Raw genomic sequence first — 18,654 nt, 5'->3', positions numbered from 1 at the left:
AAAGGCAGCTCCGCGAGCAGGTCTGGGTCACAGCGACGCTGTGGGGTTGTGGGAAGGAGGCCACATCTTCCAGGGGACTTTGGAGGAGAAGAAGAGGTTTCCCATGCAGAACGAAGCTGGCAATACCCTGTGGAGCACAGCACACAGCAATCTTCCAGCACCGAAGGGACACCAACATCTGCCGCGGCACGCCAATGCTAAACCGCCCTGGGCTTCCCTTTAGATTTGCTCTGACGAGCGCACCTAAGGATGTCAAGCTCTTTTCTTTTGCAATAGTCACGAGTTCTTCAACAGGAAAGCTGCCTCCTCCGAATATGCACATAGGAGAAACACTGAAAAGCACGGACAAGCGCCAGCAGCTGGTCAGTAAACAACTTCTGCAGAGAGCAAATCCACCTCCTAGGCTGCTGGCCTCCTGCCGCTGCTGCCTCACCTCCACGAATGACTAATTCAATCAAGATTTACATCAGTAAGCCAGACTAGACCTGGGGTTTGGTTTTTTTTTCTTTCAAAGCATTTGGTTCTCTTTTGTTCCACCCAACCCCAACTCTCACCCTTTCTAATTGCCACAGGACAGAAACTGAATCTCCCGACCCTCCTGCGCCTCCTGCCAGGTTTCCCTCCCCAGCAGGGGCAGGCTCCTGGGCAGCCTTTTCATCCTCCTGCTGCTCCTCTTTCACGATTGATGCCCTTCAACTTCCCTGTAGCCAATACATTTACTTCCAGAGGAGAGAGCTTGAAAGCTCTTTCTTAAGAGACGTGAGGGATCGCTGTCGCGGCCCATCGCACGCGATGCAGTGCTGCAGTGCGAGCGCAGCAGGAGCCAGCGCTTTCGGAGGGTCGGGCTCTGCAGAAGATGAAGTGCAGCTGAGGGCAGACCCCCACGGCGGAGACCTCCCTGCTCCAGCCTGGGCCAGCACCAATCAACACCCTCCAGCATCACTGATGGGCATCACAGCTCAAGGCTAGAAATAAACAGCCTCGTTTTTTCATCTTAGTTAGGTTCCCGAAGACCTAATGGCTCCATATAAATTTTACATTTAATATCTGACTGTACCAGGCACACTTCAGTCTATACATGGAGAAACTACGCCAGGGAGAGGAGGTCTGCTGGGTGAAGGACAGGAGGAACAAGGGCAGGGAACCTCTCTAGGCAAGCCCCAGTCCTGCATTTCCTTCTGCACGTCCACCAGTGGGGGACAAGTCTTAGTGAGCTCCTGTTCCAGCAACTTAAACAAGAGAGACACATCCTGCAGATATCGCAAGCGATGCTGCTGAGGAACGCTCAGACCCCCCCCCACATCAATGCCAGGCAAGTTCTGACCCACCTACCGTGGTGGTCCCCAACCCATCAATAATTTTAGCAGCTTGCTGGAGCTGCCTCGACCCGTCACTGACCCGCACGGCGTCACCTGGGTAGGAAGCTGCTGCCAGAGCAAGGGATATCGCCGGCACACGTGCGCGCATGGTTACTTTCACAGCTTTATTTTAAAGCTACCAAAATACTTCAACCACCCCACACAATGTTTCTAAGTTTACTTAGTGTTATCCCCATTTCACACACGAGAAAGAGAAAGGTTACTTGCTGTGATTAAGACAATACTGTAGCTCTCAGGGTAAAAACCCAATAGTCGATAAAATTCAGTATCAAATGCTGAAATCCATCTGAGAACATCTATATATAGTCAATAAAGGTATAAGAAATTCCTGTTAATTCCTGTGATTTTCAAAATTGTGAGAATAGCAGTTAAATTATTCCTGAATGCGAGGCACTCGCCTATAGGTATTGGGCTCATAATAGTCAAGATACATCTTGGGGCCTCCAACCCCATTAAGACTGAACGATAGGGTTTACTTACTGGTTACAGCCTGACATGCCAGAGTAAAGCAACATATCAATAGCAAAACTAACACAAATCCAGTAAATCCATACAGTCAGCACAAATAGAGCCGATACAGGATGACACGTCGGAGCACCGGCATCCCGGAGGAGCCAGCATCTCCTCGCTGCTGTTTCCGAAGCAGTCCCTGTTTTTCCACTTACAACCTGCGTCAGATCAATTGATGTGACTTTCCTTTTAAACGTGCCCCACTGAAATCATGACAAAGGCACAAAATAGCAACCGAATGAGGTTTGCACACAAAGTAAAGCGTACCAAATCACTCAGACTAATATAGCTCCAGGAATCGATAGGAGTATTTTTAACCGCTCTCATAAATTTCTTCTTTGCTTCTGCTACTGGAAGTACCAGAATAGATGGAGCCTCTCAGGCACCAACAGAGTCTAATTCACGGTATTTTGCTTTGCCTCTGCAAAAGCTTTAGAAAGACACGGTGTGCCAGGGATGGGGTCACGGATGGATCGGCCACTTTGCTGTGCTCCTAATCTTAAAACCAAAATACAAACAGAAGCGAGAAATGGCAGCAGAAGCTCCTTCCTGAGCATTTTCCTCCTTCAGGGGATGCACTAAAAACATGCTACAGATTAGTCCCACCTGGAGAGAAGAGCTTTCTTCACACCATGTGAAAAAACCCTTCCTTTTTTAGACAAGTAATTACAATTACACAAATAATTGTGGGACTGTAACTCTCGCTAATAACAGCCTGCCTCCCTCGGAGGCTCACATCTTTCTTGCAAACTAAGTGACCCCAATTACCGGGAAAAATACTAAAAGCTACGCTCCAGTTTTGGAGGATATTCTGCTACTTGAGTTTCTTGCCTTTTTTCTTGGTATATGCATACAATTTTAGTTATTTGGAGCTCATCAAAGTCAATAGGTTTGGATCAGCAATGACGGCAGACTGCCGCTGTAGCGACAAGCTAAACCCTAACCAACACCGAAAGGATTCGCTACCGCTCTGTGAGCGAAAGGCACGCCGTGCCTGTCGGATTACGGGAGATTGACGTTTGTGCTAGTATTATGTAGTTAAATATTATGATAATTAGTTTTACGTTGATTTTATCTCAGAAATCGTACCAGCTTTGGTGACGTTCGCACCCCAGTGAATCATGTTTTCATGCGTTTTTTTTCTTATCAGAGGATGCAGAAGAAGAAAATCTTAGGGGGAAAAAATACCCAAGAGCATGACTGAAGGAGTGATTATTACTTTTTAACTTCCATCAGAATTAATTCCTATTAAAGCCTGAATGAGGTCTTGGGACAGAAAACAAGAACTGCAGCTAAAACCCTTGCCCTTGGTGCCAGCTGGCAGCGGGGGACAGCTTGGCTGCAGAAAAGAGCTGGGATCCGCAAGCGCGGTGTCACCCCCTGACAAACATATTCTGCTCCCACTCTCTGCTCCGTGAATTTTCATTTCTAAACAGCTTCACCCTCAGGTAAGATCTAACTCTGGGCGAAATGATGCCCCAGGCAGCTAACACAGAGACCCTGCTACGCGCTGGCCGCTCGGCCGCAGTCCCCACGCCGGCATCCGCGCCTGGAGCAGGCCTGCCGCGTGGAACAGCGGGAAGTCAGCAGCTCAGCCCCCTCCTTACACCAGACAGCACCCACAGGCAGACGCGAACCCCGGCCCCATGCCCCTGAGGACGGTAGGAACTCATTGCTTGACCCTAGGGGACCCTCAGGGCAGGGTGTCCCTGTCCACGCCACAGCAAAAAGAAAATTCCAAAATACCAAGTCCAAATTCTAAAATATAGAGTAAAGAAAGTAGAAATATGCCAGTCTGACTCCCCCAGTGTCCCATCATTGCAGTGTACCCCCCAAAGCCTTTGCTGCTAGGTCACCGTCTTATCTGAAGCCCTACAGTCAGCCGGTGTCACATTAAACACTCTCCATCAAAACTATCAACTTTTTTTCATCTAAAAAGGAAAGATTAAAAAGAAAAAATGACAGACAAGGGAGATAAGGATGGGAGACCTGAAAGCCATTTTTATCATAATAGCTGGCAAACAGACATAATTAGATTTTGATAGCAAGTAAAAAACCTGTGTTTACAGTAACTTTAAAATCAGCAAATTCTGTTCAAGGGAGGGAATCCAGCAGCGATTGCCACTGATGTTCTAGACCTGACAAACAGCTCCTGTGCTCAACAGCTTCCCTGGCTTCCTTCTTGGTTGGCCTAATGAAAGATATTCCTTCTCCCTACAAACCTTGACTTTCATATTCTAGTGCCTGATAAATAACCAGTACAGAAGACAGAGATTTTTATCTGAATTTAAAAAAGAAAGTTTGTGTGTTCTCCCCAAGGACTAACTGAAGCTTGTTAACCGAAACCCAAAACCCTATGGCTTTAGAGAACTTTGCCAGTAGCTCATGGGTACAACTCCTGGAAAACTCAGATCTTCTTTTTGCCACACAGCGTGCCTGAAGGGAAACAGTGGTGACACCAGCAATCCTTCCAGTAATTAAAAAGAAATACTAGCATAGGTGGTATTTGTGGAAAATAACAGTGATTTTCACAGCAGCACCTGCGGCATCAAATGATGAGGAATTTTTTTCACTACGGATCTAGACAATGCTTAGCTTCACCTCTGTCCATGAAGAAGCAAAATCTGAACTCATCCCTTCACACCAGAAATGTAAAAAAACAAACAAAAAACCCCAAACTTGGCTGTATTTAATCATAGAATGGTTTGGGTTGGAAGGGATCTTAAAGACCACCCAGTTCCAACCGCCCTGCCATGGGCAGGGACACCTCCCACCAGACCAGGCTGCTCAAAGCCCCATCCAACCCAGCCTTGAGCACTTCCAGGGATGGGACATCTGCAACTTCTCTGAGCAACCTGTTCCAGTGCCTCACCACCCTCAGAGTGAAGAAGTCAGCACAAGTCCCAGTTTTAATAACTATTAGCTCTATTAGTACATCTTACTCTCACTTATATGGACTTTAGCCAGAAGTAAAGCCACAGGATGCCTCTTTGCACATTACAGATGGGATTTGGCAAGGGTGAGCTAAAACAATCTATTGGGTTTTGGGTTTTTTTTTGCTTGTTTGCTCATTTTTTCAGTTGCAAACTCAACAGAGCAGTCCTGACCGACTGCCTTCAACTACTTCATGATCTAAAGCCCTTGGAGCCACCAAGGACACACAGTCCCTTCCCCTTGCCCCAACACTGACCAGCCAGCACGGGTCAGCAGGGCTTCAGGAGAGCCCTCCAGGACCCACCACCACCTCCTCTTCTGAACCCTTCCCAAAAGAGCAGATTTGCAGACAAAAGCTCCGTCTCCAAAGCTGCAGAGGAGAATTTTAAGCAAGCAAAGGAGCGTTTGTTTGTGCTAAAAAAAAGATTTAATGTCTAAATTAAATAAGTGCACCATGCTTAGCTCCCACCGACAGAGTGGCTGGATATTAATGGCTCTCCCGCCAGAGCTGCCTCTCTCCGGAGAGCACCATTAATATCAGCCGCTCGCTGATCAGCACATCAGCAAAGGGGACACGCGCGCAGCGAGCCACGCTCCCCCCTCCGCTCCCTCTTCCCTGCTTCCAGTGAGCTTCTTGAAAGGAGCTGTGTTGCTGTTTTGACAGAAATCCTGTCGTCCCATGGGAATGCACTGAAAGAATGAACAGCGGGTTTGGTTCAAGGAAGGTCTGAAAATTATTGCTACAAAACCACGGAAGTAAAATGGAAACTCGCCCATTAGAGGACGGAGTCAGCATTAGCGTCTCCGTGCAGAGGGGAATAACTTGGATACTTCTAAAGATTCTCATCATGTTCCTATTGTTAAATGAATACAATAAAATGCGTTTTGTTTATGTCATTCCCGCTATTAATCGCTGTGGTATCTGAAACTGAAAATAACCCCTCAGGCTTCCCAAAGAGAGAAAAACCACAGCAAAAGTCCGTGCCTGTGCACATGCATTCGGCAGTGCCGTCCTCGCGACGGGGCCAGGCTCTCACCCTCCAGTGAGCAAACATCATCCTGTGAGATAATCCCATCACGGCTCCTGCCTGGTGGAAGGCAGAGGGGGGAAGGAAAAGACAGAGGGCTGTAATTATTATTTCTCTTTTAAAATACTAGAGGGTGCTCAGTTAAAGACGTCTGAAAGATGATGGGGTCACCTAATCCGAGGGAATACAGCTCGGCTATAATAACCAAGCCCTGATGAACACAGGCCCTTTGAAGGGAGAAGTGCAGTGCCTGATACACAGTTCAGCAAGGGTTTGTTCTGGTGACGTTATTTATATGGGGTGAGCATTAAAAGGTGGAAAAGGGTCATTTTCAGGAATGTCTCGCATTCAGGCAGAAATCTTTTTGAAGTTCACTCGAAGCATGATTACTTCACCAGCATCTCCACATTTCCCCGAGAGGCGTTAGGACGTTCCAGCGGTGACTGCAAACTCCGCGACTTAACCAAAACCGCTCCCTTAGCGACGCCTTTAGTCCAGCCGATCTGTTTCGAAGGCATTTAGAGATGTCATCCAAATGCAAACCTCCAAATGTGGGAAGCACTTAATATACTTCCAAAAGGGAAAGAGAGGGCTTTCTGCTGTCTCTGCACCTTTACTGCTACCTCCATGGGAGATTTACCTCTCATTAAGATGCCTCGTAGTACTGAGGCACAGTCAGGGCTTCCAGGATAATTTAATGTACTCATAAGGGCTTTGACTTATTCCCCATGCTGTGCCTTACAGTAAGGAGTTGCTCCTTACTGGTTTTGAGACCAACAAACCACTGTAAGCTGTGACAGTCCTACATCCATCCAGCACACATTTTGCAGCCCAGGAGGGGCAGTTCACCCTGCCACGATGGCAGAAAACCACCTTGGTTTTACAAGAACGGCATGAGCCTTCTCTCCATCTTTTCTGTGATTCCAGCCGCCGCGCATCTCTCCAGCACCAGGAACGCTGGTCCAGCCCCCAAGGAGCGGGTCACAGCGTTGGGAAGAAGCTGTGAGCTTGCCCATTGCACCAACCCACTCGTGGACTCATCCGTTGATTCAGCTCAGTCACTAGCTGCTGCAGAATTTCACTGTTCAAAGGGTTATGATGCAGTTGGGCAAGTCCAGCTCTTCCTTTATTAGGGTTTTCCATGGGTCGTGTAGTTATTCCATTGTTGAACGGCACTGAGACACAGCCCGGATCCTGACTCCTGCACGCCAGGCAAGTCCCATCGGCATCTCGGGGCGCAGAAACGGTCACCTCGCACGCTCAGCAGCACGTCTGCTCTAATTGCAACAACCCTCTGTTTTCACAAACGGTTGTTTTTCTGTACAAATGTCTCTGGCAATGGATCATCCCTCATTGACACGGGTGCCAGCCCAGTTGGATGTGTTGATAATAGCTGAGAAGCTGCACGGGGCTGCTTCCAATTTCTGGCTTCACTGACTCTATTCCCAGGGAATAAGGTTTGCCACAATGTTGATTCTGCTAAAAGCAGTTGATGAACTTCTATATTTAATGGGCAATAAAAGTTAAAACTTAAGAATGACTGTTATATAATTGAAAGGAAACTAATAATTTTTGAAAAATAAATGTGGGTAAAGAAGAAACAATACCATGGAAAACAAAACAGGAAATTTCAAAAGGATAATAAAAAAAAATCTAACTTAAGTAACTGAGAGAAAAGTTACTCTTCAAAACATTCAAATATGAAAAGAAAAAAATTCACATTATAGGCAATTCACATCATAGAATTTCAATGGGAGAAGCAAAACAAACAGAAGAAGGGGCATTGCACGCCTCTGTCACCTGCTTTGCGGTTGCAATGAGAAACTAAATTGAAATCTTGTAAGAAGTGACATTTTGAAAAACTTCCAATTCTGCAGATGGAAAACACGGCACTTTTTTTCTTGTACTTTTTATTTTCCAAGCAATAGCATAACTTTATGCTATTATCTGCTGGCTGCACAAGGTGGATTTCAGCTGTGGCCTTTCCACCAACTATTGCACACAACAAACCATGGGAACAGACACTTATTGATCACCTCGACAGGGCTGCACCAACGTGCTGAACAAATTTAAAAGCCAGAATCCAACTTATGTCTTTGGAAGGAATAGGCTTTGAAGTCTATAGGTCCAGAATCACTTTTCACACATGCTGATTTCATTCTGGTAAAACACGTTCCTAGATGAGTTTCCTAATGGATGTCCAATAGCTTTACCAATTAGAAGAAGCACCCAGGCTGAGATTCAGCCCTCCTGAATGCCACATCTTTGGGGCCGCTTTAGCAGACAGAAATTAGAAGTTCAGCAGAAAAAAAAGCACATTTTAACCTCACCAAACCTGAAAGGAGTGACAAAAAGCCATACCACCTGCAAGGGAGAGGCAAGGATGGAAAGGAGGAGGAGACGGGGACAAAACACGAGGACGATTCTCATGCTACTTCATAAACACACGTAATGCCTGTGTGCTATACACAAACCAACAACCTTCTCTAATATTCTTCAAAAGACCTCATCACACACAACAAACAAGCAGCATGGCACAGATAAATAACTACTGCCTCGTGACAAACAAGGGAATATTTATGGAAGGCTGTTAAACTTGGATTACGGATCTCAGACACCGGAGCAGTTGCAGAGTCGCCAATCAGCTCTGCTGACTAAATACATATTTATAAACACTTTAGCTGTTTTATTTACCCAATGGACCAAAATGGCTTATTCATTCTGTTCTGGTTTTATTTTGGTCTATCAAGTACAGTAAATGTGCAGTTAGGTGCATAATAAAAACTCCTTTGGAAAAGTAATTACATTACCTTACACACAGTAGATTTTTCTTTCCCAAACAAGAACAACAACTGGACCATTTCACAGGCTCATAAGTTCTTATTAAAAAACATACTGACACACGCTAATTACTCAGCTGAAATCTTGCTCGGAAACATGAAGTCTAAAGGAAACATTTACAAACAAAGCAGAGCCCCCTGGAAAACCACTAATTTAAGCAGAGTATTTCCTATGGCAGCAGCTGGGGACATGGCTATGGCACCAAACCACCTGAAGGGTTTGTTCCACACATCCTGCAGGGTTTGGTGAGAACTGGATGTGGTGGAAGAAGATAACAGACCCATGGGTAAGCCCTGCAAAGACCACTGATGCTTGCCTCAGCCTGGCAAAGGGAGGCACCTCCAGGAGAAGACACCAGAGCATCAGAGCCTCCCCCTAAACCACAACCCTCCAAGCTGGGCTGACAGCCCAACACACCTCATCTGCCACCAGCAGAAGCCACGGCCCCCTGGTTATAAAAACTTGATCTAAGAGAGCACAAAGAGGGTCATTTCTCTCTTATTTTATCTCACATTTGGCCAGCAAGTTGAAGCTCTGAAAATATTAACCTAATGGCTCTGCCTTACGGTTAAAGCTCAGGTCAGGAAGAAATGGCATGTTGAAACCTAATAAGTCTGTAATTGAAAATATACCACGCTCTTACACATTAAGTAGACCAGCACCACAAGTTCAAAAATCGTGACTCAAAAACCTGACTGAGCCCACAGGCGATCCTGGACTTTGGGCTTTCTGGCTTAATGTGCAAGTTACTTATTTTGGAATTTCGGAGACATCCTGGATAAACTTGTTGGAGAATATTTGCATATCCCATTACACTGCCTTCATCAGAAACATCTGCTGCCAGGTTTTTTATTCAACCCTTACAAAGAAGTTTATTTTGCATCTGGTCTGAAAACTCAGGGTTTCCAACGCATTTGCACCTTTCAATACCATGCACAAGTCGCATATGCCCTCTCCGTCTGAGAGGGGCTTCCACAGCGTGCCATGCTCTGCGTAACAACAGTATTATGTGGCTGGACAGACAAGCAGTATTTCATACAAATAGCAATGCACCACCCGGAACAACGGCCAAGATGACTTCAAATCTCACTTTGAGTTGCAACCTGGCTGCTGCTAAGGATGCTTAAGTCAACACAAGCCCATTTGTCTGGAAATCTCTTATTCTTAAAGACTGGTTGTCTTAAAAGAAAAGTGCAAACCAGTCCTGCTTCACTGCTCTGGGTAGGCTGGAGAGGAGTTTTTTTGGGGAGGGGTGTGTGTGTGGGCAGATGCAGCCAAGAGAAGGTTTGTAGGACAAAGTGGTATCTTCCAAAAGACTGCCCAGTTTAGCTGGAAAAAGTAAAGAGGCTTGTGGAGTCAAGGGATGTAGGGAAGGGAAAAATGTTAAAGTGGTTATCTCTTGGGGAAAGATGGGTAATTTACAGGCTGCAGAGCACACAGCTATTAGAGAGAGGGGTGGAAAAAAGAGGGAGAGAGACTGCCCCGTGGAATAAAACTAAACTCTCTATTAAGTCTTCACCAAAGTTTGGCATTCGAGCTGGCGAGGAGGTCATCCATCTCAGGCAGGAGCTGGCAGCACCACCAACACAGCACCAGGAACATGCTGGGACTTGTCTCCTCCTGGAGATGGCACAGGGGGCCCTTGGCATGCCCCGATGGGGGACACAGGCACGGGGCAGACGCTGCCCAAAGGGCCACGAGAAGCACTTGACACATACCAGGAAAAAACCCCCAAAACCTCTCCTTTAACTCCAGGAAATACGCTCATCCATCTTCCAAAGTTTCCAAATAAGGTGAACTAATGAGCAAGTAGGATCTATCTTCCAGTGTGGACACTACATGCTCCCTACTGCCTCCCTCAACATGACTACTTTTTTTTGCATGCTTTTGACTTAAAATTCTTGCATAGCCTGGAGCCAAAAGCCTGTTCAGTAAACTCTGCCTTGCTGTTAACCGTTGTGAGAAGCTGGGTTGATGAAGTTGGCTTCGTGGTGTGTATTTTGGTCCCAAGCTTTAAGTTGGCAATTCATGTGTGAGATAATTGGTTGTGAAAAACCCTAAACTTCCCAAGTGATCCCAGTTTCCTAGACGTGAAGTAGTTCCAGGAGCCCTTCTGGACTGTGCCAGCAGATGAGGCTACCGAATTGCTTCAGGGTGGTGCATGGTTTCGTGCCCCACGTTGTCTGCTGTAAACTAGCATCACCCAGGGACAACTCCCCAGCACCTTCCCCTACCCTGCAGTTTGAGAGTTCTACATGTCTAGGTTTAGGATCTGGGACTGCTGTGCAATATCCACCCATGGCTATGAAATACAAGGAGTGCAGGCTATGGCAGCACCCTGCCTTTTCTTTTTGGTATTTTTTAGTGAACTTCCCTTGTGGGCCAAGAGATCATAAATTTGCCTGATCTCCAGCTGTTCCCCACATGCTCAAATTAGGAACTGGGACTTCTTTAAAGGAGGAGCAGGGCTGCGGTGGGCAGCACAAGTGGCTGATTCAGCTGCCAAACCAGCAGAGTTTATTCTGCTTTCAGATGGGGAAAGAAAAAAAAAAAAAGATGCCTTCAGGCACATCCAGCCTCAGCACTCTGCATCGGGGATACTATTTATGAAGTTTGGTAGCATGGAATGCATATATGTATTATCTCCCTGTAAATCCGCACAAAGGCTCTTAGCTTTCTGGCTTAGCTCCATCTTCTCCCTCTCCCCACCCAGGGACATGAAGTCTGGCCACTGCCTAAGCTCGCCTACACGCTCCTTCCTCCGCCTTGCCTGCTTTCCTGCTGCTCCAGAAGTTTTTGCTTCAGCTCCTTTGGGTCCATCAATCTGCTGCTCTAGCAAAGCCACACGCTATTATATTTACTTACTAAACACTCATAGCCATTCTGCCATGAAGAGAAATCATTCCTCCTCCTGCCCCAAAGTACTTAACTACAGAAACTGATGTATCGATGTACAAGAGCCTTAAGTCTGCAAAACCTCTCTGCTTCCAGAAATGCAAGAGCTGGGCGTGCAAGGAGTTTCCGACGTCTGCTGGCAAAGCTGGGCTAAACCACGGCGGCATTCACATTTTCAGAAGTAATCCATCCGAGTGAACAAACAGTCATTTGGAAGCCAAACACGACCATTAGAACTGGCGCTGTTTGGTTTCAAAAACTGCTCAGAAACTCCCAGGCTGAGCCGCAATTCACTGCTCGGTGTCTGCAGCCCCTCGTCCCTGCCCGGTGTCCCACGCACGTGTGTGCAATACCGACAGCTACAGCAGGACTGCCTGGGAGCATCCCTGTTGCTGTTTAATTTACTACCGTGCCCAACACTGGCTAATGAGCTGGTTATTTGGGGTTCTTCCCCCTCCCTGTGGTTTTACTCCCTCTATTAATTCTTATCACTTAGAACCACAAAATATGTCAAGTCCCCCCCCCCCCCCCCCCCCCCCCCAATAATAAAATAAAATCCAAGCTAAAAAAAAATGCCTTGGGCAGCTCCTCGAAAATAATTTTACCTTCATTATTTCTACCTAATCCCCTGCCAGCACTGCAAAATGAGGCATCCCCACTGCGCCATGTATTTGAAGAATAACGTTCAAGTGGGACGAGGTACAAAAAAGTGCTGAGGGACTGAAGTTTCTCAGACTTCAAAAAACAGGAGTTAACATCAGATTAATATTCTGACCCAGTCAAACATCCTTCCCCAGGTAACAGATTGCCATTCACTGACAACATATGGCCTGAGAAGCCAGAGATAATAAAAATTTCTATGAAAACAAAACAGCTGAGAGAGATGCCTGAACCTTTGCTTTAAGTAAAGGCTGAGTGATTATTAAAATCAGTATAATAAACACAGAAATTATTCCTACGTGTGATCCTACAAAGCAGGTATTTTTAATGTATAACACCCACCCTTTGACCTTGAGACATGTCCTGAGGATAATGCTGGCGTGTTTCTCAACATGCCAGCCCTGTATGTGCATAGCATAGGCACAGGGATATACATAGCTGGTATAAATTCATAGAATCTGGACATCACTTGGATAGCCAGACAACCAGGACCCTGGCACCAGGGCTGCTTCTAAAGAGCAATACAAGCCACAGTTACTGATTTAGGGGAGTTTTAGGCAGGTCATAATGAAAAAACCCAAATTTCTTGGACTCCAGCAATAGGAAAAGAACAACAGGATGGGAAATTAATAGGTGATTTACTACAAGGGTAATTACAGCTGATCACTTCATTGTGTTCGTGAAGGTTTTGAGGAAAGAACCTTGCCACCCCTGCCAAGTTTTGAGAGCCTTTCATCTTCCATGGCTAGGTGAAAATTTGAAATGTGCAAGAAGAAAGGATGAAGTGAATAGAATTTCTAAAGGGCATTACTGTTTTATAACCGTGAGTCAGTTTTTCATCTAGGGCAGAAGAATTGATGTCAAGTGGCAAGTAATGAAATATTTCTGAAGCTGTTGGCCGGCTCCTCCACCACGGCTAATTGATGCAGCCCCAGAGGTTTTCAATAAAACTGGCAACTTGGGAAAGCTCGGGGCGTGCTCTGTTCTACTGCGATTAGGAAACGCCCTGTAACAATAAGGGATGTGCATCCTTGATAAATATATATTAAATACAAAGAGGACGACCACGATCCAGAGCTTGTGAATACTTCAGAGAGGACTCAGCCTTTTAATTCAAACCAGATAGTTAAAAGTTCATCTCTTTGGCAGTGTGATGTCATCTGTCTGACTAAATCCGGAGTTGCACCTCGTTTAATAAGATTATATGGACAAACAGAGTGGAAGCAATCTGCTTGAACATTTCTTGGCTGAACGGTTTCAAAAGCATCTTTTGACACTAATTTGTTGAATGGATGATTGCGAGCAACATAAAAACAAATTAAAAGTTTTAAGTGCTCGGGCTAGATCCTCAGCTAGGAAAAAGCAAACGTGGTCCATTAAATTCAGCATGGCTTTGCTCATTTGTATCTACTGAAGAGCTGGCTCTTTATGCTTAATGTGACTATACATACGCTTGGGCATAGGGTTATACTCAGCAGACAATTTATTCGAGTACTGAGCATCCTTTAGCCCCACACTGCCAACAGGAGGAGGAGCATTTGCCAGCTCTAGAAGTTGCAGAATTAGTTCTTGTGTTCTTGCAACTAAAAAAAATGGGAAAACTGCTGGAGGCCCTGCTCCGCTAGACATGGGGAATATGATGGAGGTGAACCTATGTGGCTTTTACATACATAAATTGTGTGGTCTAATTTACAGCAGCAGGTAAGTATCACACATCCATCTATACATTACACAGTGAAAACTCACCAGTCTTTAAAATTAAGCCCTGCCACTGTCAAACCAGATACTTACAGTTGCTCCTTTCAGAGCTTGGTCCAGGGCTTCTTCCAATTTACAATAAACCCTTTAGTCTCCCAATTTTGTATTGCATGCTAGTCTCCATCCTTTTCACCAAATGCCTGTTGTGTCCACCTGATCTGCTCAAGCTGCTGCTTTTTCCGCTCCCTGCTGCTGCTTTGCTCTTCCCCGTCTGCTCTCCTGCACCATTTCACTGTCCTGGGCAGCTGACGGGCAGGTCTTTGCTCAGCTTCCCTTCCCCATGCACTAAGGGCGGGTAGTGCAAAGGAACCAGCCTGAAACCATATGTAAACATATGGAGTGAACAATGGAAAAGCATCTAGATAGCCATGGGAAAAGAGAGAAGACTGGATAACTGAAAAAAGGTCTGCCTGCTCTAAGGTGGCCCCCTGTTTTAGTTTAAAAGAGCAACATAAGAGAGATGTGCTTGCACACCTGGTGATAGGACAAGGGGAAAGAGCCTCAAGTTGTGCCAGGGGAGGTTTAGGTTGGACATTGGGAAAAATTTCTTCATGGAAAGGGCTGTCAAGCACTGGAAGGGGCTGCCCAGGGAAGGGGTTGAGTGCCCATCCCTGAAGGTATTTAAAAGCCAGGCAGATGAGGTGCTTAGGGACAGGGTTTAGTGGTGGGATGGCAGGGCTAACCCTGGGGTACAGTTGGGCTTGATGATCTTGAAGGTCTTTTCCAACCTAAACGATTCTATGATACCACATGCTGGGTTTTCTTGAGTTTGGTTGTTTCACTTTCTAATGCTAGCAACAGAAAATCTGGCACCTCACACCATATTCTGTTTCCCATTACATGAGCATAACGCAGACGGAAACTGCAGTGGGTCGTATGCGTGACCCACCGAGAGCAAAATTTCAACTTAATGAGCTTAAACTGAAGTCAGGAAAATATTCTTGCAGCTTCTGATCGACTCCCTGAATGAGTTTTGGGGGGTTAAAAAGATCATTTGTAGTCAAAAAGGGTAATACCTGAACACCAGTTAGGCATCCCAGGATCTGCAGCCATTTCCATTTAAATTCAGAAGGAAATCAGTCTTCATACATCACCGCGGAAGATGGCTGCCAGCTGCAGTCAGGGAAGCATCTCCCCTCCGTACCACAGCAATTAAAAGATCATGTAATTATAGTTGATCTAGCGCCCACAGAAGTCAAAGGAAAGCCATTCATCGGCTGTAATGGGCTTTGGAGCAGCTTCAAAATTTCTCCAGCATATGTAGTCCTGACACTTTGGAAACCAAAAGCCTCCCAGTTTAACTACACTCATCCACGGCTGAAAAAGGAAGAAAGTGTTTTCACATCTTTCTTTCATCCAATATAAACACAACCCAGCACAACTGACCATCAACTGTCTATTAAATGGACTATTTGTTGGAGAAAATAAGTATGGCGAGTCAGTATTTACCCGTGGACCATTCGACAACAATCAAAGCTTTGTTTCCTCTGAAAGAAAAGTGTCTGCTTTCAATCTAAGGGACTCAAATCCTTTGTCAAAAAAAAAAAGGAAAAAAATTCTGAGAAGTGTAAGCCGGGATTGTCCCTCCTTTCACCAAAAGCTCTTTTTTAATTATCCTGGCTCATACATGAGCACGGGATAATAAAAGCGGGCACAAAGCAAGTTTGCTGCAGCAATTACCTTCGTGGTGGTTTCTATTAAACATTTTTAAGTTTCAAAGTTTTTCAGCTTTTCAACAGAAAACCAAATCTTCCACCAAGGGAAGGCAACCAGCGTAACCCCCACACCCTCAAATATTTTCCAGTCAGCCAATTTCCTCTGGTAAAAACCATTATCCACAAAAATTACCCTTTTAGGGAAAAAAGGCCTGAATCTTAAAATCAGATCATACCATATCACCACATTTATAGTCAGTCCTTTCACGTGCATGACAAACATTTCAACTCTCCTGTTTTGTTTTTTTTTCCCTAGCACTGAGTGGTATCTGCTCTGCACACGTTAATACCGAACAGGTTTCCGAAGGAGGCTTTTGTTGAATTATTTTATAGGCACTACTGAGGACTAAATCCTGAGAGGAAGAGGCTTAATCATCGCTGAAAATCCTCAGGTAGCTCTGCAAATCCATAGGCTTTTGTGACCAAGATGTATTTACCATGCTTGTTGGCATGTTGTTCTTGACTTCTGAGGAATTTGCAAGTTCTTCAGACATACTTGATTATTCACAGATTGCATTGCTGGGCATAAGCCCAATTTATCTATAAACTTTAACTCCCCAACTACCAGCCCCTGCTCTTCACTCCATCCATGGATCTAAGAAGCCTTCTGACAGAGAAGTTCATTATGTTCAATTCATTTCTGAAAAAAGATATGGTTTCACCCCTCCAAACAGAAGTCAAGTCTCACCTGTCCTGTGAAGGCAATGAGAAATCAGCCTAACTGAACCTGGAAATTCGGTGTCTAGAGGCATTGATCCCCAAATCCAGTTATTGCTGTCAAGTAACATTTTCCAAGCACCCACATCATCTATAAACTCAGGCCTGCTTTCAAAAATGGCCAGATTTAAGTTCTTGTAGGTGTTGGTTATTTTCACTGGAAAGTGAACTTTGGAGACCCAAATCGTCTCTGAAGCAGGACTGGGGGTACTTCCCCAAAATTTTATTCATGAAGTCCATTTTCATGACTGGATTCAGTCTCCATGTCTATGATGAATTGCAGCACAGACTCTAGAGCATGACTGAAATGTCTCCATGTCCAGGACACCAAGATGCTCTTCTGCATCTCAAAGCAACCTCAAACCATTCAAGAGCCCTCCATAGTCCGAGATCAAGGGAAGTCCAATAAAACTAAGATTTCCTCATGAAGAGTGGCAGAAGCTTGACCAAACATGCACATATGCTGGAAGCCTGAGCTAAACAGATTTCACCTTTAGCAACAGCCATGCATTTAATTTATTCAAGACTCTCTGCTGCCTCAGCCACACAGCAAAACAAAAAAAATACCAAATGAAAACAATCACAGGAAACCCCAGAAGGGGATTATTCACCCAGCTAAAAAGTTATCCTTGGACCTGACCTTTTTCATTTATACAATAAAACAATGGTAGTTACAACCTCTTCCCAATATATGAGGTGCCTGAAGCAATTAAAGAAGCTGCTGGAACAAAACAGGAGAATGCATTAATCTGTTGAACAGGGGAGTGCCACCCGCTTCACGTTATACCAAGACAGATGAGGCAAGCAACTGCCTGATCCAGAAAACATCTGCTAAACAAAATCAAAATTAATGATAACCAGAATGAGCTCTTTGATGGCCGATTCTCACCCAGCTGCCGGGAGCCATCAAAGAGCCACTCGCAGCAGCAGCCAATTAACTAGGAACGCAAAAGAGTTTACAGGAGCAGGATTGGAGCTCAGGGCACCGGCATGGCTCACACTTAACACTCCTGCACCTCCGGATGGATTTGCAGTGTGCTGATGCATGGAAAGCCTTGTCAGGACCTTCTTCTCCCTGAAATGCTCCAGGATCAGAGTTTAGATACCCTGGCAGCACCCAACAAACCTTGCCTTGCATCCCCAATACCATCATGCAGTGCTGTGCTGAAAGAGCAACTTTTCATTGGGGAAGAAAAAAAATCTACAATTTGCGACACTAAGAACTGTCAGGCAAGCATTAGGAGGCAGCCTCTTTGAAATCCCCCAGCAGTCCACTCTTTCAAGTGTGCAAACTCATGTTTGTTTTAAAAAGTTACTGCAAGAATACACAACACCAACACACACATTGAAAGAAAACTATTTTTTTTTGCCTACCTTTTCTTCTTGTAACTTCAAACCTCCTGGAGTCCTATAAGGAAAAAGAGAATTTTTTGTGTTTTTTTTTTTTTTTAAATACAAGAATTGTTCAAAGGCAGCGTGAACAGAAAGCCCTAAAAACATTACTCATTGTCCCAGAGAAGCATCTATGAAGCTCTACACACAACTGAGGAGTTATTACAAGCACACATTTCAGTTTGTCCACTTAATGGATCGATATCTCACCCAAAATGATTCATCATTCTGTGATAAGTTACATGGTAGAGCACAATATCTTTCTTTAAAAGTTTTTTTTCTTCTCCACTGATGTTAAAAGGGAGGCAGCTAGGAGGGTTATTATTACCATACCAAGAATTTAGGGTTGAGGAGGGAGGAGCCATTACAGTTACTTTTAGCAGAGACTTGCTCAAATACCTGAATAATCTCAAAGCAACTGGTCTACTCGTGCTTAGAGCTGAGGGCTCATTTCAGTCTTTGCACGCCTCCACCGTTTGCCACATTTGTTGCAAAGCATCACTACCATCTCTAACAGAAGCTTCTTTCAAAAAGACATTGCATGAAGTCTCAAAGGGTACTGCACTCCCAGACAGCACTATCTACATATACTAATGGTGGGACTCCAGAGGAATAAATATTTAATTCCAAGCAGTAACATTATTTATGGGTTAATTACAAATACTTATAATTCCCATCATTCGAGTTGCTTCTTGCAACCGGTGTTAAAAATAATGGAATCACGGAGGACTCAAGGAGCACCTTGCCTGGGGTCCCGTGGACCTGGACAGTGCCCATGGATGGATGACACAGGATTAACCCCACCGAGTGCAAACTTGGAAGACC

At 45.1% G+C, this 18,654-nt stretch overlaps 1 protein-coding gene across 2 annotated transcripts in view; it reads right to left on the bottom strand.

Annotated features, from left to right (window-relative positions):
- The window catches only part of FSTL4 (follistatin like 4), a 238,852-nt gene that overhangs the window by 206,122 nt on the left and 14,076 nt on the right, over positions 1–18,654 (bottom strand). For both annotated transcript variants that reach the window (XM_009646869.2, XM_009646870.2), the window contains exon 2: positions 17,812–17,845. In XM_009646869.2, coding sequence (XP_009645164.1) covers positions 17,812–17,845 — 34 coding nt within the window. The remainder of the gene's footprint in view (positions 1–17,811; positions 17,846–18,654) is intronic.

The sequence above is a fragment of the Egretta garzetta genome, unplaced genomic scaffold (genome assembly GCF_000687185.1).
Source record: "Egretta garzetta isolate BGI_Z169 unplaced genomic scaffold, ASM68718v1 scaffold439, whole genome shotgun sequence".
Classification (NCBI taxonomy): domain Eukaryota; kingdom Metazoa; phylum Chordata; class Aves; order Pelecaniformes; family Ardeidae; genus Egretta; species Egretta garzetta.
This window is presented reverse-complemented; position numbering and strand designations above follow the sequence as displayed.